The sequence below is a fragment of the Macrotis lagotis genome, chromosome 5 (assembly GCF_037893015.1).
Source record: "Macrotis lagotis isolate mMagLag1 chromosome 5, bilby.v1.9.chrom.fasta, whole genome shotgun sequence".
NCBI lineage: Eukaryota > Metazoa > Chordata > Mammalia > Peramelemorphia > Peramelidae > Macrotis > Macrotis lagotis.
Genome location: NC_133662.1, coordinates 107,644,271 through 107,668,003, shown reverse-complemented (window position 1 = coordinate 107,668,003; position 23,733 = coordinate 107,644,271). Strand labels below are relative to the sequence as shown.

At 40.2% G+C, this 23,733-nt stretch overlaps 1 protein-coding gene across 1 annotated transcript; it reads left to right on the top strand.

Moving 5' to 3' along the window:
- Positions 1–13,529: 13,529 nt before the first annotated feature.
- Positions 13,530–20,013, top strand: CD24 (CD24 molecule). The gene is made up of 3 exons (XM_074190030.1): positions 13,530–13,604; positions 13,804–13,992; positions 18,187–20,013. The coding sequence occupies exons 1-3, from the start codon at positions 13,530–13,532 to the stop codon at positions 18,370–18,372; spliced, it is 450 nt and encodes a 149-aa protein (XP_074046131.1). The 3' UTR covers positions 18,373–20,013.
- Positions 20,014–23,733: the final 3,720 nt, after the last annotated feature.

Here is a 23,733-nt window from a genome sequence, read left to right as displayed (position 1 = left end):
AGGACATAACAGTGACATGTGGAATGCTGGGTGATTTCTGATTACCTGCCCTATGGTCTTAACTGAAGACAGAGAACAACCTGTTATACATAAACTTTTCCATTAGTTTCATTCTGATTTCCAAAAGAAGTATTCTCTAAAGCCAATTTGCTATAGGATTTCAGGTAAAATTCAATGTTTTATTTTAGGACTCTCTTGTGCATTGTATTTTTTTCATTATGTTTTAAATCTTGGGTAATCCTTAAAGGACAGATATTATGTTTTATTTACTGTTTTGTCCTGCATGGAGCTCCACACAGAGCTAAGCACAAGCCCTCCTCAAGGTGCTCAAGTAAAATTTCCTACATGCTGGTTTTCTGGATTGTCCAAATTGTTAATTTTCTCTCGGGGTGGCTAGGTGGCGCAGTGGATACAGCACCTGCCCTGGAGTCAGGAGTACCTGGGTTCAAATCCGGTCTCAAACACTTAATAATGACCTAGCTGTGTGGCCTTGGGCAAGCCACTTAATCTCATTTGCCTTGGAAAAAACCTAAAATAAATATAAAGTTATTTTTCTCTCTATCTCTGTCTCTCTGTCCCTGTCTCTTTCTCACTCTGTCTTTCTTTGTTTCTCTCTCTTCTTTCATTACTTGTCTTTATTTATTCATGCAACCCCCCTTCCTTGCCCTTCACCAAGTGGAATTTTAGCATCTTTGGAATAAAGATTGTTTCCTTTTTGTCTTTATGTCCTTAGGGCCTGGTACATAGTAGGTCCCTAACTAGTGCCTATTGAATTAAATTTAGGTTCTACAAGGGAAGAAAGAGTCCTGGTTATATTTTAAGTGCAATTGGCATCTCCTTTTTCAAGTCCTTAACGTGAGCACTGGGGAATTAGGTAAGTAAATATATTTACTGTCACGGGGCCAGTGATTTTCTCCTTTTTTAATGAATTTTAATGAAATTATAAATTACTTATTAAGTCCTTGCTAAGTAGGCACTCTTCCCCCAGGATGGGGAAAGATGGAAGATTTCAAGTCCCTGAGGATTTGCTCTAGGAAAAAGATCAGGTGTGTGAGTTGGGATGAACCAGAGCCATCCAGCTTCCAGGAAGCTTCTCAGCCCAGTCTGTTACTCTATTGTATCTACTAAGTAGTTAGAGTGCCTTGAGATGTCCTTTTGTACTACATGAGTGCCTGGGAATGTAAAATCATCAATGAAACATAGGTAGATAAGTAGAGGCAGGAAAATCTGAATTAAACTCTGACCTCAGATACTGTCTGCTTCAGTTTTCCCGACTATAAAATGGGAATAATTCTACTTTCTAGAATTGTTATGAGGATAAAATGAGAAAATATTTGTAAATGTGCAAAGTAGACATCATATACATTTTTGTTATTGTTCAGTTGTTCAGAATCTTTGTGACTCTGTAGACTGTACTAGTCCATGGGGACTTGGCATTTTTTTTGCAATTATATAAATGCTTATTCCCATATACAAATGCTTTTCTTGGCAATTATATAAATGCTTATTCCCAATTTCCAAGGAAATAAAAGTTATTTGAGAAGGGAGAGACCACTAATCATTGAAGTTGGGATAGTCATGTAGGGCAGGGTCACTGGAGTTTTGCCCCAGGAAGAGAAACATACTCCCTTTGAGTTTTTGATTTGATGGAGATGTCTTCTCTTAGAAAAGTAATCCTCTTAGAGTGTGGGAATATAGGGAAGGGAGACTTTGGGTCTCATTTAGATCAGTCTTGAGAAAAGGAACAGGTGGGTAGGGGATACTCTGAAGTAATGTAGCTCCTCAGCCCACAATTTTCTCATATGAAGGGACCAATCCCAGGGACTCTGTCTCCAGAAATAGGGTCAAGGGAGTGCTTGCCTAGACTTAGCAGTTCTTAAGGCCTGGAATAATTTCTGGGGTCTCTCAACACATTCTTCCTGGAAAGAAGAGTCAGTCTGAAAGAGTAATGTGGCAATGTAAGGGCCATTTTACAGTTAGAAGAACTTGGATCAAAGAGATTAATGATTACTGTCATTGCCCCAATAGTCCTCCAATCTAACTTTCATGGTCAACTGATTATTCAGCATTCATTAAGCATGTGGCAGGTATTGTGCTGGGTGCTGGGAGATACAAAAAAAAATTAAAACGATCCTTTCCTTCAGAGAATTTATATTTTATCTAGAGACAATATATACATGTGTACACACCAAAAAAAAGAAAAAAGACAGCTGGGGGCACACTAGATAGAATACTAGGGAGAGAGGTTTTTTAGGGACTAGTATCTCTGGTATGAGGGCTGTTAAATCTTTTTGGGAGGGCTGCTTTCCATCTTTGGTGCTCACCTACCATATTTCCCCATGTATAAGATGCACCCTTGTAAGGGACTGTTGTGTGTGGGAGTACTGTAAATTTTCATCACCTAGTGTCCTGTAAGCACCAGAATGTTATTTACTGGTTGATTGAAGAGTACCACAGGAGTGGGAATGGACCAGGGACTGTGGAGGATATTTAAGCACTTGTATTTGGTTTAATAAATGGAGATCTTGGAGATCTTGAAGAACTTGGAGAACTTTCCATCATTTTCTCCTGCCTCTTCAACATTTGCCTGGGTAAGCCAGCCGGCAAGAACCTAACATTTCCTGAGCAGCTAATGTAGCAGGAACTTAATGCACCCTTTTTTAAAAAATTTGGGGTCTAAAAATTGGGACCATCTTATATACAGTGGTTGTAGATTTTTTTACTTGCATTTCCTGCTTTTTTTGTATTTGTTGTCTTTATGCTTATTTTTTGCATTTGTTACCAGTATATTAGGCTACATTTTGCTTCATTCTGCCTAGAAATGACTCAGAAAAGATTTTTGTACAATGCTGAATTCAAGTTCAAAGTGATCCAGTTTGCAAAAGTGAATGGAAATTGCATTGTTGAATATAGGTTTGGTCCTCCTACAAATGAGAAGACAACTGAGACTGGCTACAGGAAGAAGAAACCCTACTGAAAATGCCAGCAGAAGAAGGTCATGAGAGGCAAGTCAGCAAAATGGCCTGATTTAGAGAGGTAATTGGAGAGATGGATTGAAAAGCAAAGGGCCAATGGAATTCCTGTGTCCACAAAGATAGTTCAGTGGGAGGCAAGATGAATTGCTGATGAAAAATAAGTGACTGATTTCAAAGGAGGACACACTTGGTGCTTCAGGTTCATGAAACAGAATGGACTAAGTTATTTGTCTTTACATTAGACTTGTCCAAAAGATGCCTGAAAGCTATGAGCAGGTCCTTGAATTTCGTGATGAATAAATTCAATAATATTTGGGTTCAATAATACTACCTTTTTTTTCAAATTTCAGGCTCCAAAATTAAGGTGCCTCTTATACATGGGAAAGGCTTATACATGGAGAAATATGGTAATTCATTGAACTCTTACCTGAGGTTCCAAGAAGCTGAAACACTGAAGTGGTCACAGTCTAGGAAACCATTCCAGTAATCAGGGTAAACCAGTTGAGGGAGCTGAAGGGTCTGAAACCCTTCAGCTCTATCTCAAGTACCTCAAGATTTCCCCCTTAGTGAAATGGGTAACTGAGAACAGTTTGTTCTAGTGACCATGAAGGTAGCTGAAGGAGGTGTTGGGGAATGCTTAGAGATTTATTAGATACTAAAGATGTCCAAGGTTATCCATTGCATCCCAAGCCATCATTTTGACTTTTGTCTTGTTACTGGACTTTGATGACTCTGGAAGAGAGAGTGATACTGATGATGGAGCAACTCTGCCTCACTTAAATCCACTATACTCAAATCAAAAGACATCATCCATACCATTTTACCATGACATGATAAGCAAGTGTTCAAACAGCAGCTGTGGAACCACTGGGTATGTTTAGTCATTTTAGTCATGTCTGATTCTTTGTGACCCATCTGAGGTTTTCTTGGCAAAGATAATGGAATGTTTTATCATTTTCTTTTTCAGCTCATTTTAAAGATGAAGAAACAGAGGCAAAAAGGGACAAGTGACTTTCCCAGGGTCACACAGCTAGTAAAAGGTCAAATTTGAACACAGGAAGATGAGTCTTCATGACTCCAGGGCCAGTATTCTATTTACTATGCCTCCAATTGTCCTTTTTTTGTTACATGCACAAGTATATATTGTATCTCTTGATAAAATGTAAATTCTCTGAAGGAAGGAATCATTTAAATTCTTTTTGTATGTTCCAATACCCAGCGCAATGCCTGCCACATGCTTAATGAATTCTGAATAATCAGGTGACCATGAAAGTTGGATTAGAGGACTATTGGGACAATGACAGTGACCCTTAATCTCTTTGATCCCAATTTTTCCCTCTGTAAAATGATGCCTACATTCTCTATTTCACAGAATTTTTGTGAGATTAACGTTGACCAATTTAATGGAACAGGGAATTTTCCATAGTGGCAGAAATTCAGGGGAAGAGTATATAGATATAACCACCTCTCTCCCCTTCAGATTTGCTAAGTATCTCCTTGAAGCTTATGAGAGTAATTTCTGGGTAGTAACTTCAGCTAGTCTAGCTGAACATGATGCAAGATGAAAGGTGTTCTCTTGCCCTAACCTATCAGGTGATCACAGAATGATGGGGGGCAAAGAACCTTACAGGTCCCTGATATGTCTTTTGGTGTCTAACTGTAAGCCCCACTAATGAAAGAACTGAAGTTGTAATGCTTACCCTTCCTGTGTCTTGAGAAAGCTTCTCCTCCATCTTCAGAGCACTACCGCCCTTCCAGTCCAGCCTTGTCCTTGGAGTACCACCCCTATGTGAACAGACTGAGGTTTGAGAAGCTTCCTGGGAACTCTAAAACCTGCTGGTTTTCCCAGGACAAACCCCATGGGCACCTGTAGTCTTCCTTCCCATCCCTGGGGAGAAGATTCCTTAAAGAAGAAGTGACACACCCACCATCTCCCCACATGTCTCCCCCAGAGTAAAGCCCCAGGGGTCCTACAGGTGCAATGGCTTTGATTCCACCCACTCCTAGTTCCTAGATCTTTAGGCAGTCTTACCAAAAAAACAACCAAACAAAAAAAACCCCTTTGTAGAAAAAACATCGGATAACAAATCCAGCAGATGGCAGTAACAGCTCAGTAGACAAGCAGCAAATCCTAGCTTTGGAGAGGAAAGAGCAGCAGCAGGTGAAGTGTGATTGCGGAGAGGTGAAAAGAGTTGCAGCTATTATAACTAAGGAATGGGATTTGTCTCGGGAGAGTTCTCTTGCCCACCAGAGTAGGAATCTTTAGGGCATTAATACTGCTTGGTATATTAAAGGAAGAGGATGATTCCATTACTTGATTTCCCCTTGTTATTTACTTTGATAATTTTGTCCTATTTAAAAGCGTTATCATTTACTTTTTTGGTTTGTGCCTGGTCTGACTGGTTGAAAATATCCTGGATGGAGGCAATATTTGCATGACTTTGATTACTCCCACACTGGAGACAGTGAGGGATTTCTGAGTCATGTAGAACTCTCACTACCTTTAAATGAATGCAAGTGATACACATTGGATAAGAGGAAGAGAGCTCATTGTTTTCATTTATTTATTTAAGGTTTTTGTAAGGCAAATGGGGTTAAGTGATTTGCCCAAGGCCACACAGCTAGGTAATTATTAAGTGTCTGACTCCAGGGCCAGTGCTCTATCCACTGCACCACCTAGCTGCCCCATAGCTCATCTTTTTCATAGGAATATTCTCCCAGTGATATTTTACCTCCAAAAGAGTTTTATTATAATCCATTTTCATGGTGTAGAAATGATCTCAGGATTTTTAAAGCCTACGTTAGCAAAATACAAATTTTAGCAGGTTCTATCACGTTGGAAGGATTTTAAGTAAAGGCTCAGTGAGGGGATGTGTGTTTGTTGCTAGATCCCAAACACATCCTACTCACTCTACTTTTGGAGAGACTAGGCTTCAGATTGACTGCTAGGCAATGTGTTTCTCAGTCTAACTACTTTTAAAGATTTAATTCTTCAGTTATAGATGGTTTAACGCCACAATCACAGATACATCATAATTAAAAGTTAGCAGAGGGGGCAGCTAGGTGGTGCAGTGGATAAGAGTACCAACCCTGGAGTTAGGAGGACCTGAATTCAAATTTGACCTCAGACAATAATTGCCTAGCTGTGTGATCTTGGGCAAAACACTTTAACCCCATTGCCTTAAGTAAATAAAAAATTTAAAAAAGTTATCAGAACACAATACAAAGAGATAAAAAGGTTCTGGTGTATCACTAGGGGTTAATTTTTTTATGACAAAGCACATTAAAAAATAATGAGGGACATGCATGATCTCAAAATAGTAAGAATAAAAATCAGATAGCAAGAATAAAAAATATGAGATGATGATGATAACAAATTTATATAGTGTATTGTTTTGCAAATAATATCTCACAAAAATTTGTTGGTTGATGCTATTATTATCCTCATTTTACATATGAGAGGAAATAGAATTGAAATTAAGTGACTTGCCCTGGTCCATAGAAGCTTCTGAGGATGGATTTGAATTCAGGTCTTCCTGACTCCAGGTCAAGCACTTACATTGGTATAAAGAAATATTAAAAGAACCACAGAAAAGTTTCTAACATATTGATATATCATCTCTGTAAGTTTAATGGAGAAATAGAAGTAAATATTGTAAAGCTGAGGAAGGATGGTTGGGCTATGGCCTATGTGGGTCAGGGATAAAGAAGGCAACATGGACTCCTTATGCCAGTGACATATGAGAACCGTTCAAGGACTGAGATATTTTTAAGCATAAGCTTTACACAATAGAGGTAACATCTTGTCAATGTCACCTGGGCATCCTCATTCTGCATTCCCCCTATTCACACCTGTCATACTCAGTCATAACAAAACACAGAATGAGATTGGCACTGAAGCCAGCCAAGTGATTTTAAAAATAAATTTATATGTGTGAGTTTATAAGTGTACAGGTGTCTGGGTGGTGTTGGTTGCACTCCATTTTATTCTCTTTGTTTTTTTTAAATGATAATTTGCAATGGAAAGATTGTTGGATTTGGTTCAGAGATGTTGAGTTGCAATACTGCATAATTGTGAGGCCATAACTTAAACCTCTCTGGGATGCAGTTCCTCAATTATAAAATGAGTGATTAGATATGAGGTTCTTTTTTTTGGGGGGGGAGTGGGGGGTTTGCAAGGTAATGGAGTTAAGTGACTAGCCCAAGGTCACACAGCTAGGCAATTATTAAGTGTCTGAGGCTAGATTTAAATTAATGTCCTCCTGACTCCAGGGCCAGAGCTCTGTGCATTATACCACCTAGCTGCCCCTAGATCGGAGGTTCTTAATCTTCTTTGGACCATTAGGGGTCTTGACCTTACATGGATCACTTTGGCAATATGAAAAGACACAAGGACTTCTTCACAGAATCATGTTTTAAACTGCATAAAATTAAATACTTAGGATTACTAAGGAAATACTGTTGGCTGTTCTTCAAATCAGTCCATGGTCTGAGGCACTGGCTACCATGCTATCTGTAAGACAATGAATTTTTCAGCCATATCTACTCTTCATGCTCTGCCTGGTTCAGTAGTTTAATAGTAAGTCACCTTTATATAGAATTTGGCAGTTTACAAAGTGTTTTCCTTATGAGAACTTAATAATTCAATTCAACTAATACAGTATTTATTAAATGCCTTCTCTGGGTAAAGTCCTGGGTTAGGTTCTGAAATACAAAGCCCTTGCCCCTCCAAAAGAGCCATTCAGGGATTGAAATATTTTTCATCATAAGCTTCACCCAATAGGGTAACATGTTCTTGGGGTTAGGATGATCCCAGTTTAAATCCAGTTTCAGGTATTCACTAACTATATGACTCTGGGCAAGTCACTTTTTTTTTTTAAAGATTTTTCAAGGCAATGGGGTTAAGTAGCTTGCCCAAGGCCACAGGGCTAGGTAATTATTAAGTGTCTGAGTTCACATTTGAACTCAGGTCTTCCTTTCTCCAGTCAATGCTCCACTACTCCACTGCTCCACCAAGCTGCCAAGGGGAAAAGGAGATGAATTACATTCATGGAGATTAGCTTCTTCAAAGGAATGAAAATGGCATGTAGAATGTCCTATACAGAAAGTGAGCAAGTTGGAGTAGGTATGTAAGTACAAGTATCAGTTAATTCCATTCTGCAGGATTCTCAGAATTGAAGCGTGTCAGAGCTACGATTCAAATCCAGGTGTCCCCTTATCTACAAGTCCTGCCTTCATTTTTTAGTGTGACAATAGTCTTTTTGGTTATTAGGGGGAAAATGGACAAATTGATATCCTGAAAATCTAGCAGCTGAACCCATGTGAAACTCAGCTCTAATGACAGTCTGGGTGTTTGGGGACAAAATAAAAGACATTGCTATGTCTCAAAATACAAGGCAGGGGATATTTCTGCCCAGCACAGGTATAATTGGACTGCAGGCTTCCTTGCACAATTTTTCCAGGTAAAGTCTTCAAAGTAAACTTAGATAAGTTAGTCAGAGAAAGCAGTGAAGAGTTCCTTTCTTTTCTATTCTTATTCCTTAAAACATAAATTAAATTTGTGTTGCAAGAAAAAGGAAATTTGTATTTGAAGGACAGTAGTAATCTATTTTCAGTCTTCCATTTGTCAGTTTTCTTATTTGTAAGACATCAATAATATAAGTGATTATGCATTAATAAAAGTCCAAAAGTACAAAAATGAGTTAAAAAAACTAAGAAATTATTATTATTTTAACCAGCCATAAATCCCAGGATCCCCTTGTGTCTTCTAAGAGACAACAAAGGAGGTTGTTTCATTCTTCAGTCATTACTGAGTAGCTCAAACTGGCCACCAGATAGCAGCACCTCCTCATTGAGAGGGCAAGCAGGGGAAGGTGGGAGAGAGAGGAGGAAAAGGAGGAGGAAAAAAGAAAGAATAGAATGGGAGAGGGAAAGGGATAAGGGAAAAAAGAAGGGAGACACAGAGGAGATAGATAGAGACAGATTCCACACAGAGTCTCATTAGTAGAAATGAAAAATCAACTTATAAAAATCATCTATGCCATTCAATAATTTGAGTAAGCTAGAGTTCTTAGGGTTAGTTGTGGCTTTTAGCCAGAAGACAAAGAGAAAGAAATTCATTTTTTTAAATGTTAGCCAAGAATACTGCAGTACATTAAAGAAAAAAATGTTTTATGGACATAAATAAGAAAAGACCACATGGCAAAGGAAATGCATTTTTAAATATCATGTTTTACCTGGCAATGTGAACTGAGTTTTTGGTTATAATAATAGCTCCTTTAATGTAGTATTTTAATGTAGTATTTTTACAAAGAAAGCATTTTTTCAAAGTTATCCTGTGGGATAGGTAGTGTATTATCATTTTTGTTTTGCAGGTGAGGAAACTAAGGCTAGGAAAAGTTCAGAGAAATAACTAATGTCAATGATTCACAGAGCTGGTAAATGAAACTTTTCTGGCTCCAAAATCCAGTGCTCTTAACACTGCAAACCCTAGTGGAGCCAATTGTGTTAACAATGTCTTATAATAGTTGGCATCTAAATAATACTTTTCAGATTACCAAGGAACCAAAGAATTCCTTCCTAAAAGGTAGGTGGGATGGCTAGTATCCTGGTGGTTATCCTGATTTTAAAGTTGAGGAAATGATCAATTTTCCTGCTGTACAACATAGAAGCATTTATAGGCTCTTTGATATAATAGAGACAATTTCGTTCATGTTTATTTATTTTATTTTTAATTTATGGAATAAAACAAGCATTTCCATAAGATGGCATAATAAAAAAGATGACTGCACACAAAAACTGCAAATCTATTATATATATAACTTGCTATTCCATTTAAATATATATTAAAGTTAATTATGTAAGTTTCATTTTTCCTTTTTTTTTTAGAAGAGACTTTAGAAGCTATCTAATCCAGCCCTCCTCATTTGATGCTAAAATGAAGGCCCAGAGTGACTTACACACAGCTAGTTAATAAGGAGGAAAGTAGATGTTCCGAAGGCAGGTCATTGTTTTTATTTTGAATTATTTTATTTAATGTACCTGTTATGAAATATAAATATCCACTAAATAATTGATGTCCTTGAATCTTTCCCTCTGAAATGAGAACCATTATTTATTTCACTTTAATTTCCTTACTAATGGAATATTGTCTTTGAACAATAAAGGCACAATTCGTTTCCATTAAGTAGCTTCACCTTTTTTAGGCAGTATTTTCTTAACTATGAAAAACAGAACACAATAAAAAAAAAGCCTTGTAAAGTCTCCATACACAAACACAGTCTGTGTTCCCTTTTAAATTATGGCATTTGCATCAATTTTAAAGGTGGAATCATGTCAACTTTTGTGTCATTTGAACTTGACATGAAATAGTTGTTTAAATGTTTAAATATGCACAGTAAAGCAGAAAAAATCCTGAACTGCTGAGCAGGACACTTGGGGTTCTATTTAGCTCCAGCTCTGAACTGTCTGGTTATGGAAACTGAGGCTAGTTACTTAACCTCTTTGGTCCTAAATTTCTTTACCTACAAAAAGAAGATTGTTGTGAGAATCATATGTGCTGATACTAGCTATGTGACATAATTTTGAGGAAAGTGATGATGTTAAATAATTACATGATCTTTAAAAGTCAAGTTTTAATGGATTTTGACTTTTATAGGTATTGCTTATATATATATCATCACAATAATTATACTTGAGTTTTGTTAAATTATAACCCTTTCAAGCTTATTTATGTGGGGTTGCTTCTTCAGTTTTACCAGTGAGGAAATGGGCATCAGGAAGTTGAGTAACTTGTGCACGGTCATTCAGAGAAGTTAAAATCTCTAACTATATATGCAAACTCATATTGCATATGTAAACCAGTTAGAACAAGTTCAATTAACAAAGATAATTTATAATGACTTTATAAAACTGAAAACCGACAATTTATCCTAGTAGACTACAGGAGAATGGCCAAGAAACCTGAGTATTCTTAGATTTCCACAATGGAATGTTATTGGTCTAAGGAAGAAAAACAACTCCCTTCTACCCTCAAGCACTGGAGGAGAGAAAAGTGGGTGGAAAGTGAAAAGAGGATAGGCAGGGACAAGACACATCTGAAAAGAAAATGAGGCATGTTTATTGGACACTTGCCCTCATCTGGAGACAACAGAAAAACTTCCTTTTTGAAAATGTTTTGTGGTTCAATTCTTTCTCTTCCTCTCCTTTCCTCTCCTCCCTCCTCCTTCCCTCCCTTCCTCCCTCCCTTCCTTCCTCCCTCCCTTCCTTCCTCCCTCCCTTCCTCCCTTCCTCTACTCCTCTTTCTTCTCTCTCCATAATACTAGTTAAAGACCAAACTGTAAATTAAACTGACCTCTGAAGAGGGAACCTGGAGATAAACTGTAAAGGCAGCATCCTCTTCTACCTTAGTACCTAATCAAATGAAAACTAAGCTGGAGATAAGGAAATTCCTAAAGTCCTCCATTATGGTTCCCTGGAACTTGGGAAGTTTTGCTCTTTTTCTGGATGAAAAAGCTGGGAATCCACATTTTGCAACTTCTTTGGAGTTTGTAATTAGGGAACTGCAGTGATGGTTTCTTTACACTAAACTGTATAAAATAGTATATTTAGTTGATGAGTTTGTTAATTAGGAAATTTGACCCGGGAACAGTAGAAACATGTCTTTTTTTAAAAAGGTTTTTGCTAGGCAAATGGGGTTAAGTGGCTTGCCCAAGGCCACACAGCTAGGTAATTATAAAGTGTCTGAGATTTGAACCCAGGCACTCCTGACTCCAGGGCTGGTGCTCTATCCACTACACCACCTAGCCACCCCTGAAACATGTCTTTAAAGTACCTTTGAACCTGCAGAAAGTTATTGAGCTACTAAAAATTACTCAACCCTCCCACTACCAAATAAAAATTTGAAACTTTGAAATTATCTTAACTCTTATGAAAACAGCATTGTTGCTACTATAAATATTAGGTAGAAAATAAGATGTTGCTGAAATAAAATATTTAGAAGTTCAGATATGATTTTGAGAATCTTTTTTAGCTATCATTTTTTTTAAATGTTTGTTGTAGATATAGTGCTGCTGTAGAGTCACATCCACATTCGAATCTTGGCCCTGCTATTTTATTAAGTGTATGACCCTGAGTTACTTCATGAACCTATCTCTCAAGACCCATATCTGCAAAATGGGCTGTGGGAATGGGACTAGAACTATATATAACCTCTAAGGTCCATTTCAATTCTAAGTCTATAGTCTATATGAATTCCTTACTAAGTAACAGAATTTCTCAATGGGCGCAACTGTGGCCCTGAAAGTGATTTTTCTTTTCTATGAGCTATAACAGTTAGCTTCTCTACATTACTAGGTCTTTATCTCATTGATATAGATTTAGATTTGAAAGGACTTTGGATTTTATTTGGTTGAGGCTTCCCCTCCCCCCCCAGTCCCCAGTTTTCGGGTGCATTTCATCCAGCGATGAAATGACCTACCCAAAGTCACACAGCTATATAGAATGTGGCAGAGACATGATTTTAACCATATTCTGGCAAATGGTGTAAAAAGGACATTTAGTTTTGAATATAGAGGTAAATTAGGAAGATTTAGCAGCATAATTACTGAACAATTCTTACAAAGTTTAAAATTTTTTTTAGGTTTTTTTTTTTTTTGCAAGGCAATGGGGTTAAGTGGCTTGACCAAGGCCATACAGCTTATTAAGTGTCTGAGGTCACATTTGAACTCAGGTACTCCTCACTGCAAGGCCAGTGCTCTATCTACTGCACCACCTAGCTGCCCCCCAAAGTTTTAAAATTCTTAATGCCTTATATGGACTTTTTTGGGGGGGATCACATTTTGAAAGAGTTCTGAAGTTTAATTTCACTACGGCACTCACAAGGTTCCTTAAGAGATGCTATGCTGGAAGAAGGAAGGGCCTTTAAAATCTCATCTTTTAAACTGGGGCTGGGGCGGCAGAAACCCCTCTTCTTCCAGCCCACGCCTCGGAAGGGGCTGGTTACTGGTTTGGGATAGGCTAAGGACAAGGGAGAAAAGGAATTACATTAGATCCGGACCACGCCTCCCTCAGGGCACTAGAGCGTGCTCACGCCCTGGCAGCCGAGTTTGGGGAATCGTAAGGAATTCTGCTCCCTGCGTTGCGGAGCTGCTAGCTGGAAAGGGAACCCTTGGAGCATTTCTTTCACGCGGGAGCCCGGTTCCTCTCCCCTCCCCCTCCCTTCCAGTCCAGCCCAAACGTTCTGAAAGCCAGTGATGTTTCGGTGGAAACTGAGGCATTAGCTCTCTTCCAGTGTTTAAAGGAGCAGTAATTGGTGGATTAAAATGAAGGAAACTTTACGGGGGTGGGGGTAGGGGTGGGAAGGGCAGATTCGGGGGAACAAAGAAAAGTTGGTCCAAAGTCTCCAGCAGCGTGTGTGGCTTTTGTGTTTTCTCCCCGGGGGTGGGTAGGTGGGAGCGGGAGCTTGTGGGAGCCTGCCCCGAGCCTGCTGCCTTCCACGTAAACATCTGTGCCAGGCTCTGGCTGGAAGGCCGGGGCCGGAAGGCCGGGGCCGGGATGGAGGGCAGGTGGGGGGGCCCCGGGAGTCTGGGGGAGAGGAGAGGTAGTTTCGGGCCCGAGCCCGGGGAAGGGGTGAGAGAGAACTCCTAGACCTGGGAGCGGAGGAGGGCGGGCCCCGGGGCGCCCCCCCCCCCCCCAAGACCGCCCGAGGGAAAGGAAAAGGGAGGAGGGGGTGGGGAGGAGAGGCGGGACGTGGGGGAGAGGGGAGAGGGGAGGGGATGCGCGGGAGCGGCCACGTCACGGCTATTGTGTCTTCCCCCGGCATATAAAGCTCCCCAGCGCGCCCGGGTCCGGACCCGACGCCGCTCCTTGTCTGCGCCAGCGGGGCCGCTGCTGGACTGCTGCATCTCGCTTGGGGGCCCGGGCGGACGGACGGACGGACGGAGCGGCCATGCGGACGGTGATCGCGGCCAGACTGTGTCTGGGGCTCCTGCTCCTGGCGCTGCTGATCCCCGCGCAGGTGAGCTGGGGCCTCCGCACCTGGACCCCGACTCTGCCCCCGGCTCGGCGCCCTCCTCCTCTGCCCCCTCACCTCGGGCTGGGCAGGAGCGGAGCCAGCGCGCGGGGCAGGGCGAGGGGGGCTTGTTCTGTAGCCCAGGCTCGGTCCGGATGGAGCCGGGCTCGTCGGGTCCCTCCAGACAATGCCCGACTCTGGGAGCCCGCCCCGTCCTTCCCGAGACCCCCGACCCTCGCGAGGTGTCCTGGCCTCCCTTTCTCCTAGGCCGAGCAGGACCCGCACCGAGACCCTGCTCCTCCCGCCCCGCCCCACCCAGCCCACCCCGTCCTCCCCGGAGCCGCTGCTCCCTGGCTACCATATGGCAGCTGCCCCTCAGCTCCCGGAGAAAGAAAGAAACCTCGGCCGCCTGCCGCTGGGGTCCCGAAGACCCCTGGCCGCCACTCCGAGCCTGCCCCTTTCTCTTCCCGGGGAAAGAGCCTGTTCCCCGCCACCCACCCACGGGAATCCCCATTCTCCCCGCCCGAGCCAGTCCTCACACAAAGACCGGCTCCCCTGCCCCTGCCCCCCGCGCGCCCACGCACAAACCTGGGCAGAGAAAGCTTGCCTCTGCACAGTCTTCGGGAAAAAGCTCGCCCCTGGGACCTGGAACCTTCTTTCTCCCATCAAAATAACCTTTGAGAACAAGGACCCACAGGAATTTTGCCCCCTTCCCTCCCCACCCCCACCCCACCCCCATTTCCCCCGGGAAGCAAAGGGGATGAGTAAAGACTCTTTTAGTCCTGGTTCCTTCCTTGTCCTGCCACCTAGAAAAAACAATACTGAACCCAGCTTGACTCGATCCGTGAGAAGAGAGTGGAGTGGGTGGGCATTTTTGTGACTCAGTCCCCTCCGTCCCCATTTCCCCATTCCCCTCTCCTTTAGCCTTGAACTGCATCTAACCAGAATCTTCCTGTTCCTTCAGTCCACAGTGCCCTTCTCCTGCCCTTCTTTCTGCCTCACACCCGCCTGAAATCCTAACCCTAGGCTATTCTGGAGCCTTTTAAAAACTGACTTCCTACCTTCTAACCTAGTGGAACCCTTCTTACATTTTTCTCTGCCTGTCCTCTTTAAACCAAAGCGCGGAGGCAGCAGGTGACTAGCTCAAGCATGAAAGGTGTTTCAGCAAATGCTCCTTGCGCGGCCAGCGCAGGGCTAGGCACCGTTTTCTTCTAGAAGGACCAAGAATACCTGAGTGGGGATAAGGGTGTCGGCTCTCTTTTCTGCCCTCGAGTAGGCAGGGTTTAGGGAGAAGCCCTTACCGAGATACCTGAAGAGAGAAACGGGATGTAAATGACTAGGTTTTGTCTGCTGTGGCGGCTCCTTCGGGTGTCCTGGAGAAGTCTGAAGCTCCCCAAAGCCTCGCTATTGGACGAGAAGGGAGGGCCCTTAGTTGGGATGGCATCAAGTACTAGAGATACAAAGACCTTAAACATCGTCTCGTCTTAGTCTTTCATTTCCCAGCTGAGAGAGAAGTGTTAATGATGGCTCGGAAAATAGCGCAGCTGAGATTGAAGTCAAGATTTATGATTCTTTAAATAGTAAACCAGAAGTCTCCAGAGGTCTCCAGAAGGTCTAATGAAGTGGACGGTCCCCGGGGAGTCCGGATTGGGTGCCAGCAACTGCTCTGTAGGGACAGTAGATCCTCTGTCTTTCTTCCTTAGCCCTATTTTCCTCTAGGAGAGCTCCCCGGGAAGTCCTATCCCTTGAGAAGGTCGCCAGACTACCTGGTTGTGTCTGGGCTTCCCCCGTTCTTGCCCACTGCCCCCTTTATAGACTGGAAGGAGCCTTGATTTAGGAGGGTTTAGGGAGAATCTATGATTCAGGCCCCGGGACAGCCGAGAGAGCCGAGAATCGGAGGTTCCTGGGGTGTGGTGACCCAGTCTACCCTGAATTCTCTAGTCCACCTAAGTTTTTCTAAAACGGGGAAGTGGGGTAAGACACCTGCTTCTGTGCACCCCTGGGCCAGCGATCTTGAAAGCCTGCCTGTGTGAAGCCTTTTGAGCTCCCCCTTCTGAGGACTTGGGTAACTGTAACCTATTGTTATTTCTCCTGCGCTCTGGATTCTCTTGGCGGTTGTTTCTACCCTGGGAGCATTAGCATTTACTGTGGGGGAGGGGGGAAGGTTTCCAGAAATGTTCCTGCCTGCCTCCCCTTGCTCCCTTTTTATAACAAAAGAGATTTTAGTAAACCGGGAAATAGTAGTTTTTAGCCTCCAGTGAATTAATAGTACTTTGTACTAACATAAACATCACTATCCTAAGCCTTGGGAATGGAGAGAGCATTCAGGGCATTGTACTTGACTGTGTTCATTGCTTGTTGTAAATTCATCTCTGAAAAGAAATATTGCACATTAAAGAAATGAAATGGTATTATAAACAGCCACTTGGATGAGCCATAATAAATAACACATTTGTTTAGGGTATTGAAGTTTATAAATGAATTACCTGCTAAAGTAAAAAAGACAAGGCATTAGCATTAATAACTCAAACTATTCACTTTAGGGGTTCTAAAGAACAGTAATGCTTTATCACAACTCACAAATCTGAAGGTTCAGGAAAAGACTTCTTACCTGTCTCTTTGATATTTACTGTGAGACAAAACAGTGAACAAAAGATCCATAGAAGGGTTATCAACCTGGATGATGGACATAAAATCTTTTTAGATCAAGATAATTATTTTTGGTTGGGACTTGTATGCTGATGGAGTCAAATGTTTATTTAATGAGCTAATAGTTAAATAAGCATGTTCCTGATTGTGTGTAATGGAAAGCACCTGGGTCCTTTTCCCAGCTCTTCTGGACTTGGGCAAGTTACTTTTATTCTTGATCTTTCCTTTTTGTAAAATGAGGAATTGCACTGGACATTTAAGGTGTTCCCAGAAACCTACATTTTTTATCCTTAGATTAACAAATAATCAGAGTGTTCCCAGAGTTTACCAGATGACTTTGGAACAACATGGAGACATTGTTCTCTTCCTCCTGTAATTGGAAGCCTCCAGTGGCAGAGCACTGAATATCTCTATACTATCTCAGAAAGAACCAAGAATATGGCATTGTTCCCTGACAATGGAAAGATTTAATCACATGCCTCATTGGACTTCATTTAGTGACATTTAAAAAGGAGGCCAGTGACATACTATGATAATATGATCTTAGGTCTATTTCATTGACTCATGCCTTTCTAGTTTCACTGACTCAGGACTCATCATTCTTGAGCATTTATACTTCAATCATTTTGAATCCAGAAAAGTGGCCAATCAGGGGGAACTCAAGATACTGGTTTTGGTTTATTTTAAATGGAGGTTGCAATTTCATGATTTCAATAGGGCTTTGTCTTGTCATATTTAAGATAAAATCCTTACTCTTTGCTCATAGTGAAAGTCAGATGAGCAATGGATATAGTCGGGCTCATACCCTGGGCTTTCCTTCATACTTTTATTTGTCTTTCACTGTCAGTTAGTGAGTGTGTGTGTGTGTATACATACTATAGCAACAATTAATTTCCCTCAACTTTTCTGAGAGAAGTGAGAGTCTTAAGAAAAGACATTCAGTGAAGATGTGTATTGCCAAATCAGTTGATCAGCACACTAAGAATTAGAAAATAATTAATTCATCATTTGCTTTTTGTTTGCTATGCTACTCTTAGGTAATGTTAAAAAATAGTATCAGTATCATGAGTAATAACATATTTACATATTGATTTATTGTATACAAAGCACTATTTTGATATTTACAGCAGCCCAGTGAGGTGGGCAGGAAAGACAAATATTATTTACATTTCAGAGATGGGGGAAAACTGAAATTAAATGACTTGCCTCACTACTATTAAATGAAGGAGGTAAAAATCAAACCAAGGGTCTTCATAATCCTTAGGATTAGTCTTCATTCTATACTATATTGGTAGGGTTGATTATAAGCCCCCCTCATGTAGAAAATGAAACTCTTAGAGTCTAACTTCAGAGTGGATTTTCCTCCCAAATTCTATGACATAGGTAACTAAAAACTAAAATGAGTGAGAATCTAACTGGGTAATCCTCTTGTTAAAGGCTTATTCAGTAATTTCCTCATATGTGCCCAAACTTTTGCCTATTATGACTGAATTTCTTTTATTAATCTTTTATTAATCCATCTATCTTTCTCCCTCCCCAAATATATTTCAGGTTTATTCTCAAAATGGAACTGTCGCACCAAGCAGTAACAGCACTACAACGAGCACTACTGTTTCGGTAGTAACTAAACAGTCACATAACAAGACAGCCACTACTACTAAGGGAAGTGGAAATTCCCTGCAGGCAACTGCCAGCGTCTTCCTCCTCTCACTCTCCCTTCTACATCTCTACTATTAAGAGACTCAATCAAGCCAACAGCAATGCTTCCCTAACCCATCTTCCTGAACCATCTGAGATGGCTACATCTACTAGTCAGTGTGACACAGAAGGAAACAAAACCAACACTCAGTGTCTTGACCCCACCCACTCTAATTCCACATCTTTAAATTTATTGACACATTGGTTCCAGAGAAGGTCCCAGGCTAATTTTCCACCGGTTGAATAAATAATATGAGAAGGTTCTGTATGATTTCATGGGACTGATTGATGTTGGACTTTTTAGTTCAGTGTTTAAACCAGTTGGAACTTTCAAGAACAAGACTGAAGAGAGATGACATCCACTTACAAGATTTAAGATGCACTAAATATGATCAACAAGAACTCTACTTTGGGAATAAAGGGTAGATTTTTTTGTCTCGATCCAGAAAAGGAAAAAGGTTGTGGAAAAGAGACTTGGTTTTCACTTTGGTTCATTAGCCATAAAATGATTATATGGTATAAACAGCTTCCATGTTTCTATTTAAATGGATGGTGGAAGAAGCATCATCAGGCTTTGGGTAGTAAATCCTTCATGTGTTTCAGCAGTACTAATTTAATGCCTATATACTCTAGATAAGTTTTAAAACATTAAGGTATCACTATTCTCATAAGAGATAAATTATTTACTCTGGGGCTTTGGATTTGACATAGCATTTAAATTGCTGTATCACAAATGACATTTGCCAGTGCAATGATGGATTGGAATCTCCCCACAGTGAAAGTAAAATGAGTAAAATTGGCTTTCCTAATATTCTGTAGAAAACTAGACATTCCCATTATTTCCTCATCTAACAAAATGTTAGATTTCATTAGCTACTTTGATTTCCTTAATTCCAAAGACCTTTGAAATACACGACCTCTTGAATAACTTTCAAATGCTGTTTTTTATTTCTGCATATGTCAAATAACTAACAGTTTTGAAGATGATCTATTGTGAAGGTTGATTATTTCAAAATTAAGAGGCAAACGTGTAAAAGCCAAACAGCAAGGTAAATTGAGTATTTGGAATGTAAGGATAGGGAGCTTACTTGCATCATTATAAGTTCACAGGATCTTTTATACTATTTCTGTAAATACTTTTTTTAAAAAAAATCTTTGTGAATCAGAGTAGCTTACAAGACTTGTCATTCAATATTTTTAGATATAGAACCTGGTATTAAGCCTAAAGTTGGCCTCGTTCAGGGAAGCAAATAATTTTGCTTTCCTGCTTAAAAAGAAAACAAAACAAAAACTGCTGCGATGTTGAAACCTTTTAAAGAAATCCTTTTTTTTCTTTTGTTCACATGGTCACACACTGTTGCTTAGATTTGAGATATCCGATATGACTATAATATTCTGATTTCATAAAAAAAAGCAAAGAAAGTTTGCTATCCTTAGTAGCTAACACAGGAACTTCCTAATGCAAGAAGCATCACAAGCTACTGTGTGTGTGAATGAACACTCCTTTCTGCTCTATTTTGTATGCTGTACTTTGTTTGGGGTTCTTGTATATTGTGTTTGTGTCTTCATGCTTTGATTCATAGTAACTACTCTTGTTATGGAATTGATTTGCATTGAACACAAACTGTAAATAAAAAGTAATAAACCCAAATGGAAGCTTAAATGTATTTCATTTGTATTTTGCTGTCCATTTTATCTTTTTAATTGTTGAGTTGTTTTTCAGTCATGTCCAATTCTTTGTGATCACATTTGGGGTTTTCTTGGCAAAGATCCTAGAGTAGTTTGGTATTTCCTTCTGCAGCATATTTTACAGATGAAGAAACTGAGGCTAACAGGGTGAAGTGACTTGCCCAAGATCATACAGCTTGTGCTTGAGGCTGGATTTGAACTAAGGAAGATGAGTCTTCCTGACTCCAGGTCTGACACTCTATCCACTGGGCCACCTAGCTGCCCTCCATTTAATCTTGTCTGGGGCTTAAATTTCCCCTAGTAATGTAGAAACATAAAACTTGAAGTTCAGTTCTCTTCATAGGAAGCACAGGAATCTGATCAGTGTCTCCAAAGTCAGCTTATGAATTGGACTTTTGCTGGTGAGGTAAGGGGTTTTTGAATTGGATGTTTCCCTCTCTAACTCTGTAAGGGAAACTCTCAAACCAAATGTTTACAGGATGTTGGATGGAAACTCTTGAGGTTCCCTCCATTTCCCTTATTTTGCCATGTTTCCCTTTGCTATCGTTATGTTGTTATGGGCACCATTATTGGGTGTGTGCCAGTCAGTTTACAGGCCATTGCCTTCAGTTTTGCCTTACTGGCAAAGAAAAGAGATCTTAGACCTTTGAAGTTTCCCTGATGCAGTTCTTTTCCTCATCTATTAGAGCCATTAGATAAGGGGGAAAGAGAATAAGATCAGAATCCCTGGGAATCAGAATTTCAGACTTAAGAAGACACCTCAGGCTATCAGTTCATCTGTACCTCAAAAAGAAATCTTGATTATAATATCTACAAACATCATTTTGAATAGACTCCAGTGATGGAGACCTCCCTGCTGAGGGAGGCCATTCTGTTTTGGAATAGCTCTGGGTAGGAAATTTTTCCTCATGTGGAGCCAAAATCTTTTCTGTAGAAGTGTTTCGATCATGATCCCATTTGAAGTTTTCTTGGCAGAGATATTGGGGTGGTGTGCCATTTTATTCTTCAGATCATTTTACAAAGGAAGAAACAGAGGCAAAGAGGGTAAAGTGATTTGCCCAGGGTCACAAAGCTAGTGTCTGAGACTAGACTGGAACTCAGATGACTCTTCCTGACTTCAGGAAGGACTCCACTCTATCCACTGCACCACCTTTTTGAAATCTCTACGGTTAACATCCCTTGCTTTTGATCCTGGCCACTGAGCCCAAGTGCAATATAATCTCTTTGACATGACTGCCCTTCAAATACTTGAGGATTCATGGTATCCTTTGCTATATTCTTTTTTTTCCTCATGTAATGTACCCCCATACCTTTTGGGGAGTGGTTCTTTGGAAGGCTTGCTTTATATCTGCCTCTCCATCTCTGCACAATTCCTGGATTTGCTCCATCAAAATCCTTACTAAAATTAAGAAGTTTCTAGTCCTAGCTATTAAGGCTTTGGTCCAAATTGTACAAACATAACTTCAAACAAAACAAGTTGAATCTTTTAAAAAAGTTTAAAAAAATCAAAACTCCTTTGAAGATGGGAAATATAATTAATTTTGAAAGCTTGATTTTAAAAATTGTTATTAATTAAGCTAATGCTTAGGGCATAATGAAAAGTATGAAGCCTGGGATGATACTTCCTCGGTTCAGTCTCTGGCTTTGCCCCCTAATTCACCATGTGACTTGGGATGAATTGTTTTTCCATTATCTTATCAATCAATGAACAAACATTAAATGTCTTCCTTGTACCAAATAATGCTAGGAAATTAGAATGGCAAAATATTGACTGTATTATTCCCTAAGAGGTAGAAAGGGGGATTAGGTAGTTTTGGTATGTGGTGGCAGGAAGGATACCAAGATACATTCACTGATGACCTGAAGTCTTTGTGGCTGGATAGGATGAAGCACAGTCTGGGACCTGCTAGACAAGAGAGATCGAGGTAAAGGCATTAATATATTCTTTAATCCAAGGCCACATCAGAGACAATGAATTAACATCTCCCAATGGGGGGAATGTGAATACTGTAAATGAGAGGGTGGGACTAGATGATCCCTTTTCCAACCTGAAATAGTCCATGATGCCATAATGAAAATAAGAGTGAGCTTGGCAATATAAGACCCAAGTTTTCAATTTTGGTTTACCCTTTCTGGGTACGTGACTTTGAACAAATCACTTAAACCTTCCCCCAATCCTACCCCCAGCCTTTGTTTCTATAGACATGCCAGTTATTACTTTAAAGTAAAAAAGAAGAGATCCAAGAATCTTTCTGACTAGCTCACTTTTCATGTTTCTATTACATATTAAGATTTTGATTGTTTTACTTTCTTTTTTTTTTAAAGTTTTTGTGAGGCAAATGGGGTTAAGTGGCTTTCCCAAGGCCACACAGCTAGGTAATTATTAAGTGTCTGAGGTCAGATTTGAACCCAGGTACTCCTGATTCCAGGGCTCTATCCACTGCTCCACCTAGCCACCCCTGTTTTACTTTCAAAATCTCAAAATTTACAGATTTTAAAAGCAAACTACTTTTTTTGACTAATATGCATGCAATTATCACAGACTAGAAGTATGAGAATTGCTCTAGTCAAAAAAAATTTGGGTTTTGTCCTGGGGATATCAAGTGAAATGAAAGAAAGCTTCCAGCATGTTGGGTGGACTCTTGTGGAGAAGTGATGGGAAGACTTGGATGAGCTGGAGGGCATTCCCAGATCGATAAGATCATGGATCCCTTTGAATATTTTGAGAATTCTTAAAAAGTGAATAGAGTCTGCAAAGCTCTCTCAGATGGTATGGAGATTGACTAAACTCTAATGGTTAATTGTAGGAAAGGGAATAACAACATAGAGATAAACATATTTTTGAAGCTCTCATCAAGCTAAGACAAGAAATAACTACTTAAAATAAAGAAATATTGTAGGCTTCCACACCCAAAGCCACTGCTGTCCTTTAAATAGATCCCCAACATTTAGGTAAGGAAGAAGGATGTGTTTTTCACATTTCATAGTCTTCATTTGGGGTTTCTTTGGTAAATTTTGGATTGCTTCATCAGTGTAAAGATAACCTTGTTTAGGGTGGAGGGTACTCGAAATAAAAAAAAAGCAAAATCACCAATTTTTTTTCCTTTGAAAAGTATTCCTTAACTTTTTTTCAAAGGACTTCTAAAGTCCATATATTTCAAGAGCTTTTCAACATGAATTTTTTCAAGTCTTTCCATTAATGGCTTTGTACAGAAATCTCTAAATGATTCCCAGGAGGGATATGAAGGGCAAAGGAGATTGAAGTTAAAAAAAAAGTTCTGCAATGGTAGGTTAGGAAGTGAAAAAGTGGATAGTGCCTGGTCTGGAGTCATGAAGATTCATCTTCCTGATTTCAAATCTGGCCTCAGACACTTAGCAAGTCATTTAACTCCCATTTGCCTCAGTTCTTCATCTGTACAATGGGGACATATTGGAGAAGGAAATGATAAATCTTTCCATGGACAAAGTTCATACAGTCACATAGTATTGGACATCACTAAATGACTGAACAACAACATCAATAACAACAAAATGCATCCATTTACTTTATGGAATTAGCTGGATCCCTGAGAAATTAGATATTTGGCAAGTAATATAAATACCCTTATTTCTTCCATTCCTCATCTGTAAAATTAACTAGAGATGGAAATGGCAAATTATGCCAGTATTTTAGCCAAAAGAACCCCAAATGAGGTCATGAAGAATCAGAGA

Excerpts from the sequence above, each read along its gene's own strand:
- CD24 (XM_074190030.1), top strand. The coding sequence starts at position 13,530 with ATGGAGGGCAGGTGGGGGGGCCCCGGGAGTCTGGGGGAGAGGAGAGGT. Across the intron at positions 13,605-13,803 it reads GGCCCGAGCCCGGGGAAGGG|CTCCCCAGCGCGCCCGGGTC; the intron begins GTGAGAGAGAAC and ends CGGCATATAAAG. Across the intron at positions 13,993-18,186 it reads CGCTGCTGATCCCCGCGCAG|GTTTATTCTCAAAATGGAAC; the intron begins GTGAGCTGGGGC and ends AATATATTTCAG.